The sequence below is a fragment of the Pecten maximus genome, chromosome 9 (genome assembly GCF_902652985.1).
Source record: "Pecten maximus chromosome 9, xPecMax1.1, whole genome shotgun sequence".
Classification (NCBI taxonomy): Eukaryota; Metazoa; Mollusca; class Bivalvia; order Pectinida; family Pectinidae; genus Pecten; species Pecten maximus.
This window is the reverse complement of record NC_047023.1, coordinates 15633651-15660902: the sequence shown is the minus strand read 5'-3', so window position 1 is coordinate 15660902 and position 27252 is coordinate 15633651. Positions and strand designations below refer to the sequence as shown.

The following is a 27252-nucleotide window of genomic DNA, read 5'->3' as shown; positions in this document are numbered from 1 at the left end:
TGAAGGGCTACCAAATTTGTTCAAATGAATGACCTAGACCTTCATTCAAGGTCACAAAGGTTATAATCTTCAAACGACTTATTCTCAATAAGCAAGAGGCCCAGGGACTTGATATTGGCCCTGTAGCATGCTAGTAAAGGGCTACCAAAGTTGATCAGATGAATGACATTGACCTTGATTCAAGGTCACAAAGGTCAAATAGGCTATAATCTTCAAACGACTTCTTCTCAATAACTAATAGGCCCAGGGACTTGATATTGGGCCTGTAGCCTATGGTAAAGGGCTACCAAGTTTATTCAAATGATTGACCTTGGCCTTCATTCAAGGTCACAGGGATCAAATAGGCTGAAATATTTAAATTATTTCTTCTCAATAACCAAGAGCCCCAGGGACTTGATATTAGGCTGTAGCATGCCAGGGTAAAGGGCTACCAAGTTTGTTTAAATGGATGACCTTGACCTACTTTCAAGGTCAAATAGGCTAAAATATTCAAACGGCTTATTTTCAATGACCAGGGACTTGCTATTAGGCCTGTAGCATGCTTGGGTGAAGGGGTACCAAGTTTGTTCAAATGAATGACCTGGCCCTTAATTCAAGGTCACATTGGTCATATAGGCTAAAATGTTTGAACAATTTCTTCTCAATAACCAAGAGGCTCAGGGACTTGATATTGAGTCTGTAGCATGCTCAGATAAAGAGCTACCAAGTTTGTTAAAATGAATGACCTTGATCTTCATTAAACATCACAGGGGTCAAATATGCTTAAATCTTTAAACAATGATTTTTTGATAGCAAGAGACTCTGTTATATGATATTAGGCCGATAGTATGCTGGAATGAAGGAATAGAAAATTTATTGACATGAATAAACCTAGCCTATAATATTTGAATAAAGTGGTAATCAGAAAAGTATTTGCAGAAATGACCTAGATATACTTCAAAGTTGCTGTAGAGCCATGTGAGCAATTCAGGTCCATTTGGCCTCTTATTGCATCTTTCTGATCTCGAACCAAGAAATGTCCCTTTAATTACTTGCTATAGTAGTATGATGTACTCAAGGTAGTCAGATGACTGTTAAGGCCCGTTGGGCCTCTTGTTGACTGGTAGAGTCCTAATTCCTCCAGTACATTAAAGAAATATTCTGGAGAACTCACAAATTTATTGCGGGTCTGTACCTTTTAAAAACTCTCAATAATGACTTTTCAAAGTATCATAATTCAGCATCGAAGTATTTTTCATATAGTCTTGAGTTTGGATAGGTGAAATTGGTGGAATTACTAGTACCTCTGGCCAACATAAAATTGGTGGAATTACTAGTACCTCTGGCCAATATAAAATTGGTGGAATTACTAGTACCTCTGGCCAATATAAAATTGGTGGAATTACTAGTACCTCTGGCCAACATAAAATTGGTGGAATTACTAGTACCTCTGGCCAATATAAAATTGGTGGAATTACTAGTACCTCTGGCCAATATAAAATTGGTGGAATTACTAGTACCTCTGGCCAATATAAAATTACACTACCTAAACAAAGCTCATTTATCATATTTGTTTGAAGGGATTGAATCCTGTTATGGATCAATCAAGAAAATTGAATCAATCTGTGTGTAGCTTAAGAGTTGTTTTGCTGACATAATTTTTACTAGTAACATCTCATTAACCATGAACATATTCATCATCTGAATGCTATCGAAGGTGTAAGAATATTCACCATCTGAATGCTATCGAAGGTATAAAAATATTCACCATCTGAATGCTATCGAAGATATAGAAATATTCACCATCTGAATGCTATCGAAGGTATAAAAATATTCACCATCTGATCTGCTATCGAAGGTATAGAAATATTCACCATCTGAATGTTATTAAAGGTATAGAAATATTCACCATCTGAATGCTATTAAAGGTATAGAAATATTCACCATCTGAATGTTATTAAAGGTATAGAAATATTCACCATCTGAATACTATTGAAGGTATAGAAATATTCACCATCTGAATGCTATTGAAGGTATAGAAATATTCACCATCTGAATGCTATCGAAGATATAGAAATATTCACCATCTGAATACTATTGAAGGTATAGAAATATTCACCATCTGAATGTTATCGAGAGTATAGAAATATTCACCATCTGAATGCTATCGAGAGTATAGAAATATTCACCATCTGAATGCTATCCAAGGCATTTTAAAGTTCCTCTTTGTCATAACTGTAATCTCACCTATCAAAGATTTTTTTGATACCAACAGAGCCATTGTTATGATTTTAGCAGATCAGCTGGAAAGATTTTACATCTCATAACAAAATGTAATCAGAAAATTTCAGTTGTAAGCATGCAGTTAACGTTGATTTGGCATTCTAATGCCTCTAATGATTGAACTAATAGCGATGTTTTTATATCATAATGTTGTTTTCTTATTAACAGCAATCTGCATGCTACAAGCTACATGTACATGTTTCTAAACAAAAAAACTGAAAATACATGTTACACTGAACAATATGATGTTTGTAACCTTGTGAACTGGTAAAATTTCATTCATTGATTCAAATAGAACCTCTTACAGAATTTTCCCCCAAAAGGGAGGGCCCTACGTGCCCCTACAAAACATGGGTCCCGTCTGCCCCGCCCCAAACCTGGCAGGGTGCAGGAGATGGTAGGTAGTCTGCTCCTGTGTAAATAGTGTACCTGTCCCTGATCACCTAAGTAAGATATGCATGTGTCACTGACCCTCGTCTCACAGAATCCAGCCACAACACTCTATGTCAGTATCTACCTGGAACATGTACAGTATAATTGTTTTACAACACAGCATGTACATATGAGATGAAAAATTTTATCATTAGAAATACCTCTCCTGACACAAAAAGGTATAAATAAAAGCAAACTTTGATCATAAGTGTCAATCTATTTTGAATAGAGCTAGTTTTCCTCTCTGTCTGTCTTATATGTACATATGTAGCGCTATACTTGTCAGCATTCCTTGAGGGATTTTGATCAAACTTAAAACAAGTACAATTGAAAGGACCATTATATCTTGGACATTATTAGTTACAGGGTTGTTGGTTCAATGTCAAGGTCCGTGCACTGATACTATTTTTAGGAAATTCTTGTCAGCGCTTCAGCTGCTTCTTTTCTTGAGTGATTTTAATTAAACTTCATGCAAAGAACCATGATACAGGTGTCTCAGACAAGTTCTAGTGTCAAGGATTTCGGGTCAAGATCACTGTTATTATTTCTAACGGGAGTCGGTAGGGGACATTTATAAATTTGCTTTAGCAATACCCGGTATGCTTGTTTTATATTGATTGTTAAACAGGCCAAATATATTTGCAATAATAATTAAGAAATATGTATTTGGTAACTATATATCAATAAGTTATTAAAACCACATGAAGTATATATATCTAACTAATAACAAAGGATTATCCACCAAATCTTTATTGTCACTAAAGGGTCAGAAGCATGAAGTGTTACATGTGCCCTTAAATATAGGTTAGCTTCTCCATTCATCAAAAAATCAATTAAGAAACTTTTCACAGTTCAACATGCATTCATAAGGGTGCTGATATTTTGCATGAATGTTCTTTTAATTAGACCAAACAACTTTGCAGTAAAAGTAGAAAATTCTGTCTTTTTTTCTACTTTTGACATACACACCAACTGAACATAACTTATATGTTGACAATATTATGTTTCACATCAAAGCTAAATTTTGTATCACAAGTTTGTAATGTTCATATGCACGGAAACCGCATGACTGTTACAACTTTTATTGGGATCCAAATGCTCTTATCAAATTAAAATTATTCACTGTACAGTAATAATGGAATGTGATACAATCCTAAAGCATGCTATATTGTATATTTTGGACATGTTAGAATTTTATTTTTGATGTTGAAAATAAATGTTATAATTTTAATTATATTCAGATGGGTAAACATAACTTGCTTGAAGAAAAAAAAGTAATCTAAAGTATTTTCATATACAGATAAAGCAGGGGGGTTTTTTCCGGAAAATTGAGGGATTTTGATTAGCAAAATAATTATAATTAATTTTTTGAAAACTAATTTGGATTATGTTCAAAGATATTTTGTTCACATCATAAAATGTAAAAACAATTAATACCTGATTGATATGTACATGGCTATTATATACATCTGAGGATGGCTGCTGACTGCTGTAGTGGTGACGAGAATTTATTGTGATATCATAAAGTAACTAAATGTTATTCATGTCACAGTATCAATTATGTATAGATTTCCATAGTTAGATGTTTTACTTTACATTCCTCTCACCCTATAGATATGATGTATCTAATCCATGTAGTATTAATATATGATGTCTTTGTTATCAAGGGGAGGTATGAAGGGACACAGAAGAAAAGGAACCTCCCCAATATGAGGAGTGCCACACCCGACGGGAGGGGGATGATGATGGAGAAGGTAAGGGTTAAATCATCTTAATATAGCCTCCATTATTGGAAAAACAGAATCATACATCCAAGCAACTCCTGAACATAAGGTTTTTAACTATTTGTAATAGATCAAATATGAAATTAAAAACTTAAACTTGTTCATTTGTTTGTTTACTTCTGATCATTATTTATTTCATAAACAGGAAATGATGGAAAGTCATAACAGGAAGCTACAGATGGAAATCTCCACTTTACATACAGAAAATAAGCTTCTGAAGGACAAATACAACAGGGCTTCAGGTAAAGTGTCATGTTGATGTACAAATATATATCATTACATTCTCAAGTTAATAAAATAGGTTTTACTATAATAATATACACATTAATCAATGTTTGGTGGGTGATAGTCCATGGCACAGAGTTGATTCAAATTACTGTTTATTGTTAATAAGCAGATGCAACAATGAAAGGTTGTTAGGTTAATACTTAAGTCAGAATGATATAATTTTGTGTAGTACTTTTAGTAAATAAAGTAAGATACTCTGTACTAGTTTTCACTGTTGATATGATATGAATTGAGTATGTAAGATTTGTTTATATCAGTTGGGTATAACACAATCTCGTAAACTTGAGGTGAGGGAAGGACATTAAGTATGTGTATACACTATACCACACCTGTGAAGATTGTGTTTGTTTTTAAACAGCAAAAATCAATCACTTAGAGGAACAGTTGGCAGAGTCAAGGGAACAGTTAGAATCTCTCCATGGCAACCTGAATCAAGAACTTTCTGAGGTCGAAAGGAGAAATAAGTCCCAAGCCATAGAGGAAATGGATGTTTTCCAGACCAAAATTTTGACTCTCACAAAGGAAAATCAATCTCTGAAGAATGAGGTATACAGTTCACATAAATCTTAGTACTGTTGGGTTCATCTAAAACAAATTAAAAAACAAATTCATATTAATTTAATCAATCTTTGTATAATGACCATTTATTTATTGTTATTAGACCCACAATTCAGTTACTTCATAATTTTTTATATCAACCCTATTTATTTTACATCAATTCATTTGGATTTTTGTTATGATAATTAATTAGATGATTGAAGTTAAATTGAGGGTTATTAATTAGTCCAATAAGAGAACTCCACTATGCTCTGATGCCTCTATACCAGGCCTTTTTTGAATCATTGTTATTGATAAAGCCTTTGTTTCACCAGTATCCTGTACTACACTAACTTAAAGGTGTGTATAAGTATAAAACACTTGTTGAAATACTATGTTAACGGTGTTGTTTTGATAAAAGCCCCAGATGGTATTGTGTCATATATGCAAACCTAGTGTGGATTGGTCAATGTACACTGAACTTCAATTTCAAATTAGTTCATGATACACAACAGTACTGTTCCTGGTAGGTCAGTGAACATGTTCCAGTTGGAAGCTACATTGTATATATGATATAAAACTATTTGTTCTGTTTTTATTAGGTTTTATCCCTTGAGAAACAGCTCGAGTCTGCTCACAAGAATATGGACAGAGCTTTACTAAACTCAGAGAAAAACAGAACACTGGATGCTCATAAGTTGGAAATTGCTACACTGAAGGTGAGTTTCTTTTACTTTCTGTAAATTGAAAACTTAAATCTGAGCTTCTGTCAATGGAAATTCAGATAATTCTATAAGTATTAAATTTTGTGAAAATGTAGTTCATGATAAGAGTTAAAATTCAATGAAGGAAAGTCAAATAATTATATTAAAATACCAAAATGAATTTAACTCTGCTTTACACTTTATAATACAAACATTCTATTTATCATTATAAAACTTACGTATTATTGATATTCTTGACAGTTATATTTTTACAAAATTATTTAAAATAGATCCACAAATTGAATTATCATGGCATGAAAGCTGAAGTAGCCACCATAGGTAAACATATCAGTCTCGCTACTATATATACCACACGGAAAACATGCCTTTAATTTAAACAATATTAGTCAATATAACTATATGCAGATCAATAATAAATGTACTATGTGCTAGAGTGAATTTATTATAACAGTACTAGTATGTGCTTAATTTTGGCTGTGTCATCATTTCCAGGATGAAGTGACACGCGTCAAGTCACTGTTAGAGCAGAGTGAGCGCCACCTACAGGAGGAGGACTCTCACACCAAAGAACTTAGTCAGCAAGTCATCAAACTGACAGAGATGAAAAACTTATTACAGCAACAAATAGAGATGGGAGGGGGTGGAGCTACAGCCACTGACAAACAGGTATGATATACAGTGAGAGGGGGAGGAGCTACAGCCACTGCAGGTATGATATACAGTGGGAGGGGGCGGAGCTACAGCCACTGACAAACAGGTATGCTATACAGTGGGAGGGGGCGGAGCTACAGCCATTGACAAACAGGTATGCTATACAGTGGGAGGGGGCGGAGCTACAGCCATTGACAAACAGGTATGATATACAGTGAAAGGGGGCAGAGCTACATCCACTGACAAACAGGTATCATATACAGTGGAAGGGGGCAGAGCTACATCCACTGACAAACAGGTATGATATACAGTGGGAGGGGGCGGAGCTACATCCACTGACAAACAGGTATGATATACAGTGGAAGGGGGCAGAGCTACATCCACTGACAAACAGGTATGATATACAGTGGGAGGGGGCGGAGCTACATCCATTGACAAACAGGTATGATATACAGTGGGAGGGGGCAGAGCTACATTCACTGACAAACAGGTATGATATACAGTGGGAGGGGCGGAGCTACAGCCACTGACAAACAGGTATGATATACAGTGGGAGGGGGCGGAGCTACATCCACTGACAAACAGGTATGATATACAGTGGGAGGGGGCGGAGCTACAGCCACTGACAAACAGGTATGATATACAGTGGGAGGGGGCGGAGCTACAGCCACTGACAAACAGGTATGATATACAGTGGGAGGGGGCGGAGCTACAGCCACTGACAAACAGGTATGATATACAGTGGGAGGGGCGGAGCCACATCCACTGACAAACAGGTATGGTATACAGTGGGAGGGGGGCGGAACTACAGCCACTGACAAACAGGTATGATATACAGTGGGAGGGGGCGGAGATACAGCCACTGACAAACAGGTTCAATGGGAGGAAGTGAAGCTATAGTCAAAGACAACAGGTACAATGAAAGGAATGGTGCTATGTATACATTGTATATGGCCACGGACAAGCAAATACCAAGGGAGGGGGTGGAGTTATCACCACTGACAAGCAGTTACAATGGGAGGGGATGGAAGCATGTCAAGGCATGGACAAACAGGTATGGTATACCATTTGAGGGTGAAACTTAAGGCTTCTGACACACAAATATGATATAAAATGAATGTAGCTCTGCCTCCTCCCATTTTATGGAAGAGGGCAGAGCTACAAGTGACAAACAGGACAGGTATGAAATAAAATGGGCAGCTACAACCACCGGCAAAAAAAAGGTATGATACACAATGGGAGGGAGCTACTAATTCTGAATTTCCACTCACTCATCAAGCTATGTTGTCTTCTGACTGCTCACTTTTTATTGTTGGAAATGATGACAGTGATTGAGGAAAGTTGTATTAAATCCTATTTGTATTCAATTTAGTAAAAAATGAGCTTTTAAAGGTATATTTTCTGTTATGTATCACACAGATCAAATCACTGGAGAAAAGACTGAGGGTTACAGAGGAAAGGCTGCACCATGAGCGTTCTGACCGTGCTAATAATTTGTCTCAGGTGGAGGACAAACTTCTCACAGAGAATGCACGTTTACAGGTATGGTTGTATCCTGGCTACTGGGCCACAGTTTCATCATCCCAATCCAAAAATAGCTAATCTATATTATAGATATATCAAAATTTTGACGAACTGCATTGTTGTTTTCTATTGAGGTTTTTTGTTGTTTTCTGATCAGTCTTTTCATGTCATTCAAGGTCCTTGTTATAATAAGTATATACAGTGTATTAACACAATGACAACATTCATTTATTGGCCTGAGGTTTACTCCTCTGGTTTCTGTATCAAAAACCTTTCCTTTACACAGGCCACAGAGAAAGACTTAAATAGGCAGCTCCACAGAGAGAAAGACAAGAACCGCAATCTGGAGAATAAGATCAAGGATACTCGGGAGGATAACGAGCGGCTACGTCTCTCCCTTCCTTTTGATGAGGCAGCGTTAACAACACAGAAGGGTTACGACATTCCATATGGTGTGCATGCATCACAACGCCAGGAAACTGTAAAGGTCAGTCTTAGAAATAACATGAAAATCAATTGTTATTTTTGCATTGAGATAAAAGCAGCCAAAAAAATGTGTACAAACCAAGTTAATTTTAATGAATGTTTGGGATGAATTATATGTTTGCAAATTGCATGATATTCACTGATGGCTAGAAATTGTTGTATGTTGTTCACTCGGTGACAGTAATTGTAAGTCACAGTATACACTGCATGATCTTAAATATTAGACTGTTGTTACTAATCAAGAAAGGATGAGTGCTTGTGTCATGATTGTACACAGTTACTTGGAGTTAAAGGTATGCTCTAGCTGATACCAAATTCTAACATAGGTTTTATTATAAGCATTGAAGACTACCAGATGTTGGTTATCCTCAGTCAGGATGGCTTCTTTAAAAGTTTGCATATTAACCTATGTGAATGGCAATAATTCAGAACTGTTCGGTTTTCACTGCATATATGTTGTCTGTGTCACTGCATGTGTCCTCCAGAAGGACTACCGACAAATCTTGTCACAACTTGAGGCGGAATCAGGACTAAAGCCTGGACAGGAAAAGGACATGATCTGCCAACTGTGGAACACGCGTCAGCAGACGTATCACCAGCTTAGACAGCTGGAGATCACCCTTCAGGCTCTTAACCTCCGGGATAACAACATAGCCGAGGGGCTCAAGGTACGGTGTGACGGTAGACATTAAAAAATATATAGAAATTACAACATAGCCGAGGGCTCAAGATAGTGTGACAGTAGACATTTAAAATATATAGAAATTACAACATAGCCGAGGGGCTCAAGGTACAGTGTGACAGTAGACATTAAAAAATATATAGAAATTACAACATAGCCGAGGGGCTCAAGGTACAGTGTGACAGTAGACATTTAAAATATATAGAAATTACAACATAGCCGAGGGGCTCAAGGTACAGTGTGACAGTAGACATTTAAAATATATAGAAATTACAACATAGCCGAGGGGCTCAAGGTACAGTGTGACGGTAGACATCTAAAATATATAGAAATTACAACATAGCCGAGGGGCTCAAGGTACGGTGTGACAGTAGACAGTTAAAATATATAGAAATTACAACATAGCCGAGGGGCTCAAGGTACAGTGGGACAGTAGACATTTAAAATATATAAAAATTACAACATAGCCGAGGGGCTCAAGGTACAGTGTGACAGTAGACATTTAAAATATATAAAAATTACAACATAGCCGAGGGCTCAAGGTACAGCGTGACGGTAGACATTTAAAATATATAGAAATTACAACATAGCCGAGGGGCTCAAGGTACAGTGTGACGGTAGACATTTAAAATATATAAAAATTACAACATAGCCGAGGGGCTCAAGGTACAGTGTGACAGTAGACATTTAAAATATATAGAAATTACAACATAGCCGAGGGGCTCAAGGTACAGTGTGACAGTAGACATTTAAAATATATAGAAATTACAACATAGCCAAGGGGCTCAAGGTACAGTGGGACAGTAGACATTTAAAATATATAGAAATTACAAAATAGCCGAGGGCTGAAGGTACAGCGTGACGGTAGACATTTAAAATATATAAAAATTACAACATAGCCGAGGGGCTCAAGGTACAGCGTGACGGTAGACATTTAAAATATATAGAAATTACAACATAGCCGAGGGGCTCAAGGTACAGTGTGACGGTAGACATTTAAAATATATAAAATTACAACATAGCCGAGGGGCTCAAGGTACAGGTGTGACAGTAGACATTTAAAATATATAGAAATTACAACATAGCCGAGGGGCTCAAGGTACAGTGTGACAGTAGACATTTAAAATATATAGAAATTACAACATAGCCAAGGGGCTCAAGGTACAGTGTGACAGTAGACATTTAAATATATAGAAATTACAACATAGCCGAGGGGCTCAAGGTACAGTGTGGCAGTAGACATTTAAAATATATAGAAATTACAACATAGCCGAGGGGCTCAAGGTACAGTGTGACAGTAGACATTTAAATATATAAAAATTACAACATAGCCGAGGGGCTCAAGGTACAGTGTGACGGTAGACATTTAAAATATATAAAAATTACAACATAGCCAAGGGGCTCAAGGTACAGTGTGACGGTAGACATTTAAAATATATAGAATTTACAACATAGCCGAGGGGCTCAAGGTACAGTGTGACAGTAGACATTTAAAATATATAAACAATTACAACATAGCCGAGGGGCTCAAGGTACAGTGTGACGGTAGATACTTACATATATAGAAATTACAACATGGCTGAGGGGCACATCAAGATCAAGATACAAAACTATGTTAGAAATTTAAATGTAAGGAAATTTGATAATATTTAAATGGATATTATGTTATAATAATTCCTTTTTTTTATGTTTGTTTTATAGTCTCAGTTTTCAAACTTTATATACTATAAAAAATAAGCTAAATTAAAAATGTCATTTGTTTTGCACATAAGGTGAAAAATTCTGTTTCCAGTGAATGGGGATATTTGATGTACAGTGTGACAGGGCCTGTCACATACCGTTTGGTACCTTTTTCTGAAAAAAACTATCAAGATTTAGTGAAGAAAATATATGTTTCAACATGGCATCACAGCATGTAAATCACATCATTCACTTGTTACCAAACATAAGGATGTAATTATATATAATTGACCACAGAGTTGTGGTTGTGTTGTGAATAAGGATGTAATTGGCCACAGAGTTGTGGTTGTGTTGTGAATAAGGATGTAATTGACCACAGAGTTGTGGTTGTGTTGTGAATAAGGATGTAATTGACCACAGGGTTGTGGTTGTGTTGTGAATAAGGATGTAATTGACCACATGGTTGTGGTTGTGTTGTGAATAAGGATGTAATTGACCACAGGGTTGTGGTTGTGTTGTGAATAAGGATGTAATTGGCCACAGGGTTGTGGTTGTGTTGTGAATAAGGATGTAATTGACCACAGAGTTGTGGTTGTGTTTGGAATAAGGATGTAATTGACCACAGGGTTGTGGTTGTGTTGTGAATAAGGATGTAATTGACCACATGGTTGTGGTTGTGTTGTGAATAAGGATGTAATTGACCACATGGTTGTGGTTGTGTTGTGAATAAGGATGTAATTGACCACAGGGTTGTGGTTGTGTTGTGAATAAGGATGTAATTGGCCACAGGGTTGTGGTTGTGTTGTGAATAAGGATGTAATTGACCACAGAGTTGTGGTTGTGTTGTGAATAAGGATGTAATTGACCACAGAGTTGTGTTGTGAATGGCTAACTGCATGTTTTATTGTCACTCTCTGGGACTGTGCAGGGTGTTGTATATAGTGTATTGTTACCATATGTTTATATCCAACAATGGCCATAAAACACACTGATTTACTTATTGAATAACTTGACTGGCCGGTAAATAGTATGCCACTGGCATGTGTCTGGCTAGAGACATAAAATGGATTTCTTTGTAACAGTAATATAAAGCTTAGTTTCTTTTAATCCCAAAGTATGTTGTAACTTGTCAGATAACATTTGATATTGGCCCTCAGTATAGTGATCATTAGTATATTTTCATGAATCAATGACTCAGAGTTGTGTAGGAAACTTGAATAATTCTTTATGAAGAGTTTATCTTTCATTGACAGTAGCATCTCTTATTGTGACCATCTTTTCAATCATTAGCAAAAGCACACAAGGAGGAGGTATGGTCATATATGCAAACATATCAATTTAATTTACTGGATACTTGGCCTGTAAATAGAGACTAGGTAGACTCAACTCAACAATGGAGTGGTGGTCATCAGGTTACAATAATAGGGGATATTTTATAATTTTCAATGAACTAAATATAAAATATCATGTACATTTTGTACATCATATTTTTGAGAATAAGCTGCTTGTGCAGAAATGTCTATTCCTTTAACCACAGCCGACAGGGTAAATTCCAATCATAAAAATCACACAATATCAAGTAGTTTACAGGACATTTATGTTATTTTCATGTTTACTATTTACTAAATAGTTGTTTTACCTTTTACATGTTAATATTAAGTGTTGAATAGAAAAAAATATTTCTTTAGAATTTAAGAGAAGTTAAAAGCCACGCAGATGCACAGCTCAAGCAACTACAGGAACAACTGGAGGATGCCAAGTCGGAGAGGGAAATTAAGGAAACAACATATAAGGAGTATGTGGATTTAATCAAAATAGATAAAGGAAATTAAATGGAAATTTAAAATAGACTATATATAGTTTTTTTATGCTAGCCTTGTGCTATTGAAAACATGTATACAACTGATTACAGCACTATTACAGCAGATCCTTAATGATTTTCACTAAAAATAGCTACATTTGGTAATTTTAGTTAGTTGTCTAGAATTAAATTGAATTTGAAAAGGCCAGATTTGTCCTAATGCTGATTATGTTTCAAATTGTTATTTGTTTCTTTGACAGACAACTGTCATTGCTGGTAAATGAACGCCATGATGCCTTTGCTCGCCTGAAGACTTGTGAAGATTTGATGGAGGCTGTTCGCAGTGAGAATGAGATCCTGAAGTCCAGTCTGGCTGGAGGTGGTGCTACCAGTCTCGGTGCTTCCCTTACTCTGGCCACCAATGGTTAGTCTCCTTTATAACAGTAGTACAATACAGCCAATCACTCGGGACAATGTCAATGGACAGATTATACCAGAACAGGGTCTCCCTCGCTTCTAAAGTATCCGGCTCCACTTCAACAAATGTTCTTCAACTTAAAACTTTTCACTGGAAATTACAGAACTGCTTTCATGTTTATCTATATCAGAAGGACACAATTCACGATCTACATGTGTATCTTGTGTGTAGGTTACCCCCACACACAATGGATTTAGTTTCCACCTACACTTGTATACAGATCACACCCCCACACACAATGGATTTAGTTTCCACCTACACTTGTATGCAGATCACACACCCACACACAATGGATTTAGTTTCCACCTACACTTGTATACAGATCACACCCCCACACACAATGGATTTAGTTTCCACCTACACTTGTATGCAGATCACACACCCACACACAATGGATTTAGTTTCCACCTACACTTGTATACAGATCACACCCCCACACACAATGGATTTAGTTTCCACCTACACTTGTATGCAGATCACACACCCACACACAATGGATTTAGTTTCCACCTACACTTGTATACAGATCACACCCCCACACACAATGGATTCAGTTTCCACCTACACTTGTATACAGATCACATGATTTTACCTGTTTTAAAACAGATTAACTTACAGTTCTGTCTCCTGTTTACATTACTTGATATGTTATATATTCGTTCTGTATCCGTTCTGTTTCACGAATAGTTAAAGTCTTTGATCAGAAATTGTTGAATTTAAACTAGCCACTCTTTCTCTCCAGGACGTATTGAGGCACTACAAGCTCAGGTTAAGGACCTTGAAGGCCAGATCCAACAGATGACAAGAACAACACGCTTGTTAGAAGGCGAGCTGTCTACATTACGAATACAACTGGAGGCAAGAGACAAAGCTCTGGAGGATGCTCAAAGTGAGCTGGATATCGCACACTCTCACCTCACAGGTGATGGCGGCGAGGACCGCAAACAGGAGAAAATAGACAAACTCACATCACAGGTACGTAGTTCAACTCCCGCAAATTCACCCTGGCACAAATGAATGTTCCAAATTGTTTCAGTTCTACATTTAATTTGAGACACAATTCATATAATACAGGATTATCAAACCCACTAACAAAGCTCTCTTCAAAGAAATTTTCTTAACAATAGATTTATGATGTAGTCCAGTATCACCAGATGTCCATGATTTCGTTACTTTTATTAACAGATAAATGATCATCAGTCTGAAATCAAGCTGCTTCGTGACAAGGTTACTTCCCTAAACACAGAAAAGAGCAGGGTAGAAAGAGATCTAGAGGCGTCCCTGAGAGAAGCCAACATGGCCAAAGCCAAGGTCAAGGAAACCAAACATGGAGAAATGACTGACAATAAGGTGAGTTAGGCAGGGGCTTGTAGGGACACAACACCCTAATGTTAAATATATTGCTGCTATCAGTAAGGGCTATTCCAGTCAAATATGTATCCTACGAGAGGACTCCATACATAAAGAAATAATATGCAGGATTAGCTTTGGAGAAAATCAGGCATGTATGATACTGCTGAATTAAATCACTCTTAGACTATTGGGGGTCCCACTAGGTAGACATCTGACTGAAATAGTCCTAACAGAATTTGTCCCCGTGTGAATTAAGTATGTATAAAAATCAGTATATGTAGCTATCTCACCTATACTGATCAACTATTGTAATCTGTCCCATTTGTCATACTCTTGACTTTTCTTTCCATTATAACCTGATATTGTGTAGGATAAGAAAATATCAAATGGTGTCCAATTCAATCAACTACCAAATATTATATTATATTTCATTAATTTTACAGTATTGTGCAAAATACTAATTTAAAATGGTTTTTATGATTTAAAATGGCCAAATAATGTTAAACCATCTGCAGAGTAAATTTTGTACAAGTATAAAATCATAAAGTCATGTAAATAGAAATAGTCTCAAATTGGTAGCAATTGTGATTATATTTTGTTAAAACTTTCCAGCAGCTACATATATTACGAGAGGAGCTGGAAGAGAGAGACCGGCGACTTGGCAAACTTACTCAGGAGTATGATAGCCTGGAGACAGAGCTACAGACAGCACGTCAGGATCTTTATGCTGAGCAGATACAGTCCCAGGACTATGAGGCACAGGTAAAGTTGTCTTGTACATGTTTTTATATCACTTAATCTAGAAGTTATTATATAACCTGTTTTTAGATGAATTACCCAGAAAAGTTACTCTTCCTTCATATTTGTTCTTTTGCTTTCCAAAATCAATACATCTTCGTACTGTATAGGTACATTGTATAATGATTATGAAGCACTGTTTCGCTCAAACCCCATTCCATGGATTACAGTTGCCCATCTTTGAAAACATTTCACAGAGCAATATCACAGAGTTTAATTCAATGAAATGTTGGAAGGAAACACTGCTATGATGATCATATGTCTCTTGTTACATCTGTAATATATAGCTTGGTATTTATGATTGTAGATTGAGAGTTACCAGGGTCAGATAGAGCAGCGAGGTCTGATACTAGACACCCTGAGTGGGACAGAGAAAGAACAGCTGGCTCAGTTCCAGATTCTGAAGGAGACACTTGACTCGGTCAGTCAGGAGCTCAACCAGAAATGTGCCGAGGTAAGTAGCTATTAAAAGTCTAGAAGCCTCTTTATTTGTGGAATAAAACAGAAACAATCAGAAAATATACATTACTGGGTAGATTTATTTGAGAGGGTGTTTTCTGAGGAAATTGTTCCTGCTTTTTCAAATGTTTGCTTTATAGGTGAAGGAGCCTGATATACATTACCACACAATTTTGAAAACAAGCATATTAATTAATATGCAAAACATGTTCTGGACCTATGGCAGCTTTCTTGTCTAATAATTATTATAAATTATTTGTAAATTTCATTAACAAGTTAAATACAGAGCTCATTTACTTTTTTACATGATAGATCTCTTGGGATCAAACTTCACTGCACTGCTGTCCAAGAGATTTTATTTCTAACTTTCCATGGTTTGGACTGTCTTAACTGCTTGAGCGTTTTTACCTTATTATCATAATATGTTGAATTTTAAAAAAGGAGTGAAGAAAGTATAATTGCCTTGATAATTCTGATTGTAAACCTTTCTCCTGAACTGTTGATCCTTTTAGATGAAGGTGTTAAATCTGGAGATGAGCAAGGAGAAGGATAGATATGAGTATATGGAGAAAGAATTAACAACACTGAAGAGGGAGAGGCCACTGAAGGGAGATGATGAGACCGTGGAGACAAGTCTTCCAAGTCACTTGCTTCAGATCCGGGAACTGGAGACAGAACGAGATCACCTGAAAACAGAACTCATTGTATGTTAGATTTCAAAGAAAATTTGGAACATTTTAAATAAACTGAAAAACTCTCCTTCATTTGGTGCAAGGTGCTTGTGAACATGCATGTATTATTGGGCACAATCTACATGTATCATCTATCAATCTAGCATGAACGTTTTATTAAAACATTTTCTGTATATCTAAGAGACCAAGGGTCATGTCATTGAGCCAGTGTAGCATGCTGGAAGGGAGTATCTTCAAGTTGTTTCCATATGAATATACTCCATGTCAGTTAAAGATTTCATTCGAGTAACCAACAGGTTGTAGAATATGGGTAATCACACCTGTATGCAACTTGGTTGTGCCAAAGATTATTGAGTTTGTCAAAACAGAGGACTTTGTCTACTCAATTCTTTGATCACAGGTGCAAAATGATTAAAAGACCATATTATACTTAAACTTCTGATGAAAGTCCTTAGAGAAGTTACGTTCGACTTTTATCCAGCTGGTTTAACACAGGGTTAAATCATTAATATAATTACTAGGTACATTATATGAGATTACGATATTTTACTTTCTGGTACATAACAAATATTTTACCAAATTAAGTCATCTCTGTAAATATTTTTAAAATGGTAGCTAAAAGCACACATATATATATATCATGTATATGTTTGTGCTTAATACATCGTCCCTGTCCTGATGAAATTATATTTCACTTAATCAGGAAATGACTGAGGCACTAAAACAGGCAACAGAAGAAAATGGAAATCTGGACAAGGCTATGAAACAGATGGAGCAGGCACTAATGGACGAAAAATCGGCTCATCTTCAGACCAGTGCTGAGAGAGGAGAGCTCGAACAACACTTAGAGGTTAGCCACTTGTATAATGCTCTGTTGTAGGATGAGGTTAGCCACTTGTATAATGCTCTGTTGTAGGATGAGGTTAGCCACTTGTATAATGCTCTGTTGTAGGATGAGGTTAGCCACTTGTATAATGCTCTGTTGTAGGATGAGGTTAGCCACTTGTATAATGCTCTGTTGTAGGATGAGGTTAGCCACTTGTATAATGCTCTGTTGTAGGATGAGGTTAGCCACTTGTATAATGCTCTGTTGTAGGATGAGGTTAGCCACGTGTATAATGCTCTGTTGTAGGATGAGGTTAGCCACTTGTATAATGCTCTGTTGTAGGATGAGGTTAGCCACTTGTATAATGCTCTGTTGTAGGATGAGGTTAGCCACTTGTATAATGCTCTGTTGTAGGATGAGGTTAGCCACTTGTATAATGCTCTGTTGTAGGATGAGGTTAGCCACTTGTATAATGCTCTGTTGTAGGATGAGGTTAGCCACTTGTATAATGCTCTGTTGTAGGATGAGGTTAGCCACTTGTATAATGCTCTGTTGTAGGATGAGGTTAGCCACTTGTATAATGCTCTGTTGTAGGATGAGGTTAGCCACTTGTATAATGCTCTGTTGTAGGATGAGGTTAGCCACTTGTATAATGCTCTGTTGTAGGATGAGGTTAGCCACTTGTATAATGCTCTGTTGTAGGATGAGGTTAGCCACTTGTATAATGCTCTGTTGTAGGATGAGGTTAGCCACTTGTATAATGCTCTGTTGTAGGATGAGGTTAGCCACGTGTATAATGCTCTGTTGTAGGATGAGGTTAGCCACTTGTATAATGCTCTGTTGTAGGATGAGGTTAGCCACTTGTATAATGCTCTGTTGTAGGATGAGGTTAGCCACTTGTATAATGCTCTGTTGTAGGATGAGGTTAGCCACGTGTATAATGCTCTGTTGTAGGATGAGGTTAGCCACTTGTATAATGCTCTGTTGTAGGATGAGGTTAGCCACTTGTATAATGCTCTGTTGTAGGATGAGGTTAGCCACTTGTATAATGCTCTGTTGTAGGATGAGGTTAGCCACTTGTATAATGCTCTGTTGTAGGATGAGGTTAGCCACTTGTATAATGCTCTGTTGTAGGATGAGGTTAGCCACTTGTATAATGCTCTGTTGTAGGATGAGGTTAGCCACTTGTATAATGCTCTGTTGTAGGATGAGGTTAGCCACTTGTATAATGCTCTGTTGTAGGATGAGGTTAGCCACTTGTATAATGCTCTGTTGTAGGATGAGGTTAGCCACTTGTATAATGCTCTGTTGTAGGATGAGGTTAGCCACTTGTATAATGCTCTGTTGTAGGATGAGGTTAGCCACTTGTATAATGCTCTGTTGTAGGATGAGGTTAGCCACTTGTATAATGCTCTGTTGTAGGATGAGGTTAGCCACTTGTATAATGCTCTGTTGTAGGATGAGGTTAGCCACTTGTATAATGCTCTGTTGTAGGATGAGGTTAGCCACTTGTATAATGCTCTGTTGTAGGATGAGGTTAGCCACTTGTATAATGCTCTGTTGTAGGATGAGGTTAGCCACTTGTATAATGCTCTGTTGTAGGATGAGGTTAGCCACGTGTATAATGCTCTGTTGTAGGATGAGGTTAGCCACTTGTATAATGCTCTGTTGTAGGATGAGGTTAGCCACGTGTATAATGCTCTGTTGTAGGATGAGGTTAGCCACTTGTATAATGCTCTGTTGTAGGATGAGGTTAGCCACTTGTATAATGCTCTGTTGTAGGATGAGGTTAGCCACTTGTATAATGCTCTGTTGTAGGATGAGGTTAGCCACTTGTATAATGCTCTGTTGTAGGATGAGGTTAGCCACTTGTATAATGCTCTGTTGTAGGATGAGGTTAGCCACTTGTATAATGCTCTGTTGTAGGATGAAAACTCCAGTCTGAGAGCTAATATAGATTTTTTTTTTAAAGTTTTACATGGTAATTGAAAAAGTATTTTAATAAAATATTGATTTTTTTCCATTATGCATCTGATTGATAGAAGATTTTGCTCATAATTTAAAATTCTAAAATGATCAGTCATTATTATATGTATAGCATTGTTAAACTCCATATGCCTTGATTGTGTTTTAGGAGATTGCAGAGGAGCATGATGCTCTGTCCCAGGAAAGAGACCAGAGTGAGGAAGATATCGTCAGACTTGAGACCAATCTCAAGGATGTTATACACAAGTTTGAAATAGAAACCCGCAAAACTCATGAAAACTTTGCCTCCAAATATCCACAAGTACCTGCTGAGGCTTTGAAGGTAGCTACCCATTTCTTGCTTTGTCAACAATATAGCATTAAGATTAAATTCAAAATTGATTTTGAAAATGTTTCAATGCATCTTATTTCTAATATAATTACAACATGTATTCTGTTCGAAGGGGGAATTTGGATACTGTGTTAAAGTTAAGAGTAATTTAGGAAAATACAAAACCTATATCAGTGGAAATTACAATACAAATTTAATTAGAAAAACATTTCAAACAGGATTAAATATTACATAATTATGAACAATAAGGAAATTGCTATTAATAGTGTTCCGTATTATCAAAATTATTGTTATCAACATTCTCAGACTGATAATAGCATGAATTATAAGATTTAAAAAAATCTTTTTCATTTAACAAGGAATTGCTTCAATATGTGATAGTAGTTAATAGCTGAAAGTTTAATTTCTGAATTCATCAATACATATTTTCGATTGACTTCTGAATTACAATGTTTGTAACAGATGGCCGGAGAACTGGACAGCCTGAGGACTCTGATGGAGGCAAAACACAAGGAACATGAAATGCTGAATGATAAAATCAAGTATGTATTGATTGATTTGTCCATTACAGTTACTGTTACAGTAGTAATTCTGCTTTTAATTAGTGTTTCAATATAATAAGAATCAATTGCATGAAAGATGATACACTTTAGATTATACAAGTTTTTGTTTGTTTGGTTGTTTGGAGTTAAACATCCTCTCAATAATCAGTCAGGATATACATGATCATGAGGACTGGCATAGAGGGGATCATCAACAGACAAAAAGGCAGGGTGTATTTAGTTAGGTGTAGACAGAGTAAAGGAAAATATAAAGATAAGTGTTGCCATGAGAACAGCAGATTAATTTGGTCTCTACAATGTCAAGTAAACTACATTAAAGAAAATCGCCAATCCTAAAGGGAGGACACATTAGTCACCTTCCCCACATCTGCATCATAAGTTACCACCCCCATCTGCATCATTAGTAGAATTCCACCTCAGAACTGATAAACAAATTGGCATTAGATTGGGATAATAATGATTAATGGATCTTAAGTTAACGGTAAGTATAAGTACTGTACATAATGTTTTAAAACTTCACAGGTACCTCCATTTCTAATTAATGATATTAGATTATTGTTCAATTCTACTGATAGCATTTACATTTCACAATCACAATTAAATGATGAAACTTCTCTTTGTTAGTCGGCAGCAAGTGGAGATGGACTTCCTAAACAGGAGAGTGGAACTAATACATAATGAGAACCAGTGTAACAGGGATGATATTGCTCGCCTCACTTCTGAAGTCTCCGCCAAGGTAAGGATGACATTACTCGCCTCACTTCTGAAGTGTCCGCCAAGGTAAGGATGACATTGCTCGCCTCACTTCTGAAGTCTCCGCCAAGGTAAGGATGACATTACTCGCCTCACTTCTGAAGTCTCCGCCAAGGTAAGGATGACATTGAACAAACTCGCTTCAGACATCTTGGCCAGCCTTTTGTTTGACTCCAGGCACTAAACATCAGCTTGTTGTTGTCTCATATACCAAGTTAGATGAGACCATTATTGTGAGTTGTACATAGTGGGTAATACAAACCATAATTGTGAGTTGTACATAGTGGGTAATACAAACCGTAATTGTGAGTTGTACATAGTGGGTAATACAAACCATAGTTGTGAGTTGTACAAAGTGGGTAATACAAACCATAATTGTGAGCTGTACATAGTGGGTAATACAAACCATAATTGTGAGTTGTACATAGTGGGTAATACAAACCATAATTGTGAGTTGTACATAGTGGGTAATACAAACCGTTATTGTGAGTTGTACATAGTGGGTAATACAAACCATAATTGTGAGTTGTACATAGTGGGTAATACAAACCATAGTTGTGAGTTGTACAAAGTGGGTAATACAAACCATAATTGTGAGTTGTACATAGTGGGTAATACAAACCATAATTGTGAGTTGTACATAGTGGGTAATACAAACCGTAATTGTGAGTTGTACATAGTGGGTAATACAAACCGTAATTGTGAGTTGTACATAGTGGGTAATACAAACCATAATTGTGAGTTGTACATAGTGGGTAATACAAACCGTAATTGTGAGTTGTACATAGTGGGTAATACAAACCATAATTGTGAGTTGTACATAGTGGGTAATACAAACCGTAATTGTGAGTTGTACATAGTGGGTAATACAAACCATAATTGTGAGTTGTACATAGTGGGTAATACAAACCGTAATTGTGAGTTGTACATAGTGGGTAATACAAACCGTTATTGTGAGTTGTACATAGTGGGTAATACAAACCGTTATTGTGAGTTGTACATAGTGGGTAATACAAACCGTTATTGTGAGTTGTACATAGTGGGTAATACAAACCGTTATTGTGAGTTGTACATAGTGGGTAATACAAACCGTAATTGTGAGTTGTACATAGTGGGTAATACAGTGGGTAATACAGTGGGTAATACAAACCGTAATTGTGAGCTGTACATAGTGGGTAATACACACCGTAATTGTGAGTTGTACATAGTGGGTAATACAGTGGGTAATACAGTGGGTAATACAAACCATAATTGTGAGCTGTACATAGTGGGTAATACAAACCATAATTGTGAGTTGTACATAGTGGGTAATACAAACCATAATTGTGAGTTGTACATAGTGGGTAATACAGTGGGTAATACAAACCATAATTGTGAGCTGTACATAGTGGGTAATACAAACCATAATTGTGAGTTGTACATAGTGGGTAATACAAACCATAATTGTGAGTTGTACATAGTGGGTAATACAAACCATAATTGTGAGTTGTACATAGTGGGTAATACAAACTGTAATTGTGATTATTATGAGTAACTACAGCTATATCTGTAAAACACAATTTGATAGACATAATCTCACAAATACATTGTTGTATTCAAAACATCCCTCTCCTATATTTGTCAGATAAAGGAGGGCGTGGCTAATAGGGAAATGAACCAGTTCCTAGTGAAGGAGAGGGCAAGGCTACAAAAGGAGAATACCCAGCTGAATGCATCTGCGGAAAAGGAGAAAGGCATCAAGGAGCGTCGACGAGCAGAGATAGCAGACGTTATGAGGAAGGTGAGGAAGAATTGTCTCCATATCAAATGTTCCTACTGAATGTTAACAAGAGGTTAATGTTTACATTGTACATGTATAGGAATGAAGCAAGACATTCAGAAATCTGCCAAGATATCAGTTTTATGTAAATGGGTTCCACTGACAATGATTATAATACATTCTTGTTATTCTTAGTGTCGTTTTAGTTCAGTAATTTGGTAGTAAATGATATGACAGATTTTTTAAACGAACATTAATGTTCGGTTATTTTATCTTTCAGGTGGAGAGGACAGAAGAGTCAACTAAAAGCACATCCCGAGAGGTGTTACAGAAAGATGCCATCATTGCCGGTCTGGAAGCCGAGCTTGGCCAGACCAAACAGACTTGTCAGACTCTAGAGGTTGACCGGTCCCATCTACAAGGCAAGGTGGAAAACTTACAGCAGGATGTGGAGAACAAAGTGGTCCTCACCTCAACACTGGAGACCCACCTGGAAACAGAAAGGGGGCGGGTCAGTATACACCAAATTGACCTGGCTTTTTTTTATTGAGAGATACTATCAGATTTCTTTTCTTTTGATTCAAATGAAAGACAATTTGACAAAAAAATGTTTTAATATGCAGATAATAGAATTTAGAAATGATGCAAGCTTGCATAAAATTGTCCCTTAAAATATATTTCATGGATAGTTTCAGCATATCATGATGCACCAAAAACAAGCACACATTGGACTAGTTATGCACTTTGTGGTTTTGTGGAAAGATGACCTACCTCTGATTAAGTAAATTTAAGTTTTCCTACAAAAATAATGATTACTCATTTATAGCTTTAGGTTTTAATAGGATAGCTAATTTTTCAGCTGGAAGAAGAAAAGTCAAATGCAGCCAAAAAACAAGATGAGCTTATGTCTACATGTCATGAGCTTGAACGACTCAAACATGAACATGGATTGTTGTTGAACAACCTTAATGATGAGAAACAAACTGTGGAAAATTTGAAAGTTTGTAATCTTAAACTTTATAGATGGGCACTAACCGACTTACTTCACACTTAAATTGTGTCACTTAATGTTCACATCACATTTTACTCTAATATGTAGGAACTAAAGTCACTAAATGTTGTACACTCTGTAATGATGCTCATCATCTACTCAACTCTAACATTGCTGTCAGCTTTCTGTAACAACAAGTCTGTAGTGTTATCACTAACACCGATCAGTAAGTGACTGTGAATATGACCTATAACCTGTGTCTATCTAAATGTACATCATATATTTATGACATAAGTGTTTATGACCCATGATAACATATACATATACATACAGCATAAGTGTATATGACCCATGACATACAGTACATTGTATATAACGTATGACACAAGTATGTAATATGACCCATGACATACAGTGCATAACGTATGACATAAGTATGTTATATGACCTGTGACATATGCATACAACATGTTATGTATGACCTCTGACATACTGGTAAGTTTATAGTTTATTTCTTAAAAAGGATAGAATATAATAGTGGTCAGTTAAGGTAGGGCATGAAACCTTTGGATATATTTACAGGATTGTATTATACTTTAGAGATAATGTAGACATTTAGATTTGTTTTTGTATTGTTTTATTCTTCTGTCTTTTTCACAATTATCGTCACTAATACAGCTAAAACTTCAGATGTAGGCTGAATATTTGATAAAATGTAAAATTAACTGATTTTAATATCCAATCTTGGCTTGGATATCACTAATACAGATTTGATATTGTCATAGTTCATGTTGTACTTGGTAGCTTTTCAGTGTTCACATAAACGTAGGTATTCAACTATAAAATGCACCTGTCTTGTCCTTTAATTCACTCCACAAAACTATTTGAATTTTCTTAAAAACATTGTTTATATGCAATTTTGTCTTAATGTGAAAGAATTTACAAATACGAAAATATTTTATCTGTACTCAATTTGTTTATATCACAGAAATTACTTTTGAGTTTGTGCACTCCAACATCTGTCAAATACACCTGTATGGTGCACTGATAGTTAGAATATGATAGTTTTATGTGAACATGTTAGATGATGTCTGCTGTTCAGTAAAGGTTTGCCTTATATACAGATCTATTCTGTAAAAAACAAAATCTATACATACTGTAGTTATAGACTGATGCATGATTCTTTTACGCCTTTGTACATACCGTAACTATGATGTTTGGTGCTATGTATTAATATATGTATTAGTATACTGGATAACCTAGTAATACAGATTTAAAACAATGTGTATGTTATAAAGTCATAGACATAAGTATGATATATATAATCAAACAATCTATTGTTTTACATAGAGTCATGCATGTAAACACGTACACATGTAACATTGACTGCGAATCCAACCAGAAAGTGTATATTATACTTGTTTTTAAACATATTTCAAAGTCTAGACTATTTTCCTGGTACCATTATGAGTATCTCTAATTATAGAAAAACCTGAATGTTATGTTTCACCTAGTTAGCATTATATATAATATTTAACTATTTTATGTGTTACCCAGGAGTCCCTAGATGTACAGCAGCAGTCATGTACCAAGTTACAGGAACAGGTGAATGTATTGACCAAAGAGTTGGAGACCACCCAGATTCAACTGACCACCAGTAGGGAAACTGTTGAAGGTCTAAAACAAGACAAGGGTGCCATTTACCAGGGTAGGTATAATTCTAGTAGGTCTAAAACTGGACAATTGTACCATCTACTAGGGTAGGTAACTCTAGTAGGTATAAATCTGGACAATTGTACCATCTACTAGGGTAGGCAACTCTAGTAGGTCTAAAACTGGACATCAGTACCATCTACTAGGGTAGGTAACTCTAGTAGGTCTAAAATTGGACAATTGTACCATCTACTAGGGTAGGCAACTCTAGTAGGTCTAAAATTGGACAATTGTACCATCTACCAGGGTAGGTAACTCTAGTTGGTCTAAAACTGGAAAATTGTACCATCTACCAGTGTAGGTAACTCTAGTAGGTATAAAACTGGACATTTGTACCATCTACTAAGGGTAGGTAACTCTAGTAGTTATAAAACTGGACAATTGTACCATCTTCCAGTGTAGGTACCTCTAGTAGGTATAAAACTGGACAATTGTACCATCTACTAGGGAAGGTAACTCTAGTAGGTCTAAAACTGGACAATTGTACCATCTACCAGGGTAGGTTACTCTAGTAGGTATAAACCTGGGTATCGTTTCACAAAGCTTCGTAACTTACGAATTTTGCGCAAGTCACATTTACGAATTACTAAGCGTTTCACAAAAACGTCGTAACTTACGAACTTTCGTAAGTTACGCAAAAACCTTGCTTAACTTTACGCCATATCCACCCTGTCGTAACTTACGAAAACAATTTAAAGTTGTGCGCAAGCATGGCCTTTTGAACAGAAAATGATGTCGTACTCAATTACAAATTAGCATAAGAGAACGATTATGCCTTGTGAGCAATTGTTTCGAGGTGAAACTGGGTTTTGAATGTCGAGGAGGGATGCTGGCAAAATACACATTGTCATGAAACTAATTGTACGCATATTCGTAGACTGTGCCAATAGTTAGTCTATTTTAAGAACATTAGGTGTATCGATGGACATTTAGCAAAATCTGTGAAAATTGCATTGTTACTGTTTGTTTTACCGCATGATAAACAATATTGAATTGGAATTTTATAAAAAAAAAATTGATCTTCTATCAATAATACAGTTGTTTTGATAGAACAAAATAAAGTTCCTAGTCTGTGTACGTGACTCGGGAATAGGACCGGCGTACAATTTTCACCTCAAAAGTGTCGTCCTTTTTTACCTCCAAGTTAGAGAGCGGTATATTTTTACCTGGAGAACGTACGATTTTGACGTAAGACACGAAAAAAGTTACGAACACCTTTGTGAAACGCACTTACGAAATTCGTAAGTTTTGCGTTACTTTATCGTAAATACTTACAAACGTTCTAAAGTTACGAAGCTTTGTGAAATGATACCCAGGACAATTGTACCATCTACCAGGGTAGGTAACTCTAGTAGGTCTAAAACTGGACAATTGTGCCATCTACCAGGGTAGGTAACTCTAGTAGGTATAAAACTGGACAATTGTACCATCTACCAGGGTAGGTAACTCTAGTAGGTATAAATCTGGACAATTGTACCATCTACTAGGGTAGGCAACTCTAGTAGGTATAAAACTGGATAATTGTACCATCTACTAGGGTAGGTAACTCTAGTAGGTATAAATCTGGACAATTGTACCATCTACCAGGGTAGGTAACTCTAGTAGGTATAAATCTGGACAATTGTACCATCTACTAGGGTAGGCAACTCTAGTAGGTATAAAACTGGACATTTGTACCATCTACTAGGGTAGGTAACT

The 27252-nt window shown here is 36.4% G+C and overlaps 1 protein-coding gene across 2 annotated transcripts in view; it reads left to right on the top strand.

Annotated features, from left to right (window-relative positions):
• The window catches only part of LOC117334096 (nuclear mitotic apparatus protein 1-like), a 56285-nt gene that overhangs the window by 15614 nt on the left and 13419 nt on the right, over positions 1-27252 (top strand). For both annotated transcript variants that reach the window (XM_033893545.1, XM_033893544.1), the window contains exons 5-28: positions 2570-2659; positions 4362-4448; positions 4624-4720; positions 5125-5312; positions 5906-6022; positions 6521-6694; positions 8099-8221; positions 8490-8690; positions 9175-9357; positions 12740-12846; positions 13113-13276; positions 14073-14305; positions 14516-14680; positions 15296-15445; positions 15789-15935; positions 16453-16644; positions 17336-17482; positions 19593-19766; positions 20238-20317; positions 20963-21074; positions 22716-22871; positions 23131-23361; positions 23710-23850; positions 25399-25549. In XM_033893545.1, the coding sequence (XP_033749436.1) occupies positions 2570-2659; positions 4362-4448; positions 4624-4720; positions 5125-5312; positions 5906-6022; positions 6521-6694; positions 8099-8221; positions 8490-8690; positions 9175-9357; positions 12740-12846; positions 13113-13276; positions 14073-14305; positions 14516-14680; positions 15296-15445; positions 15789-15935; positions 16453-16644; positions 17336-17482; positions 19593-19766; positions 20238-20317; positions 20963-21074; positions 22716-22871; positions 23131-23361; positions 23710-23850; positions 25399-25549 (3610 nt within the window). The remainder of the gene's footprint in view (positions 1-2569; positions 2660-4361; positions 4449-4623; positions 4721-5124; positions 5313-5905; positions 6023-6520; positions 6695-8098; positions 8222-8489; positions 8691-9174; positions 9358-12739; positions 12847-13112; positions 13277-14072; positions 14306-14515; positions 14681-15295; positions 15446-15788; positions 15936-16452; positions 16645-17335; positions 17483-19592; positions 19767-20237; positions 20318-20962; positions 21075-22715; positions 22872-23130; positions 23362-23709; positions 23851-25398; positions 25550-27252) is intronic.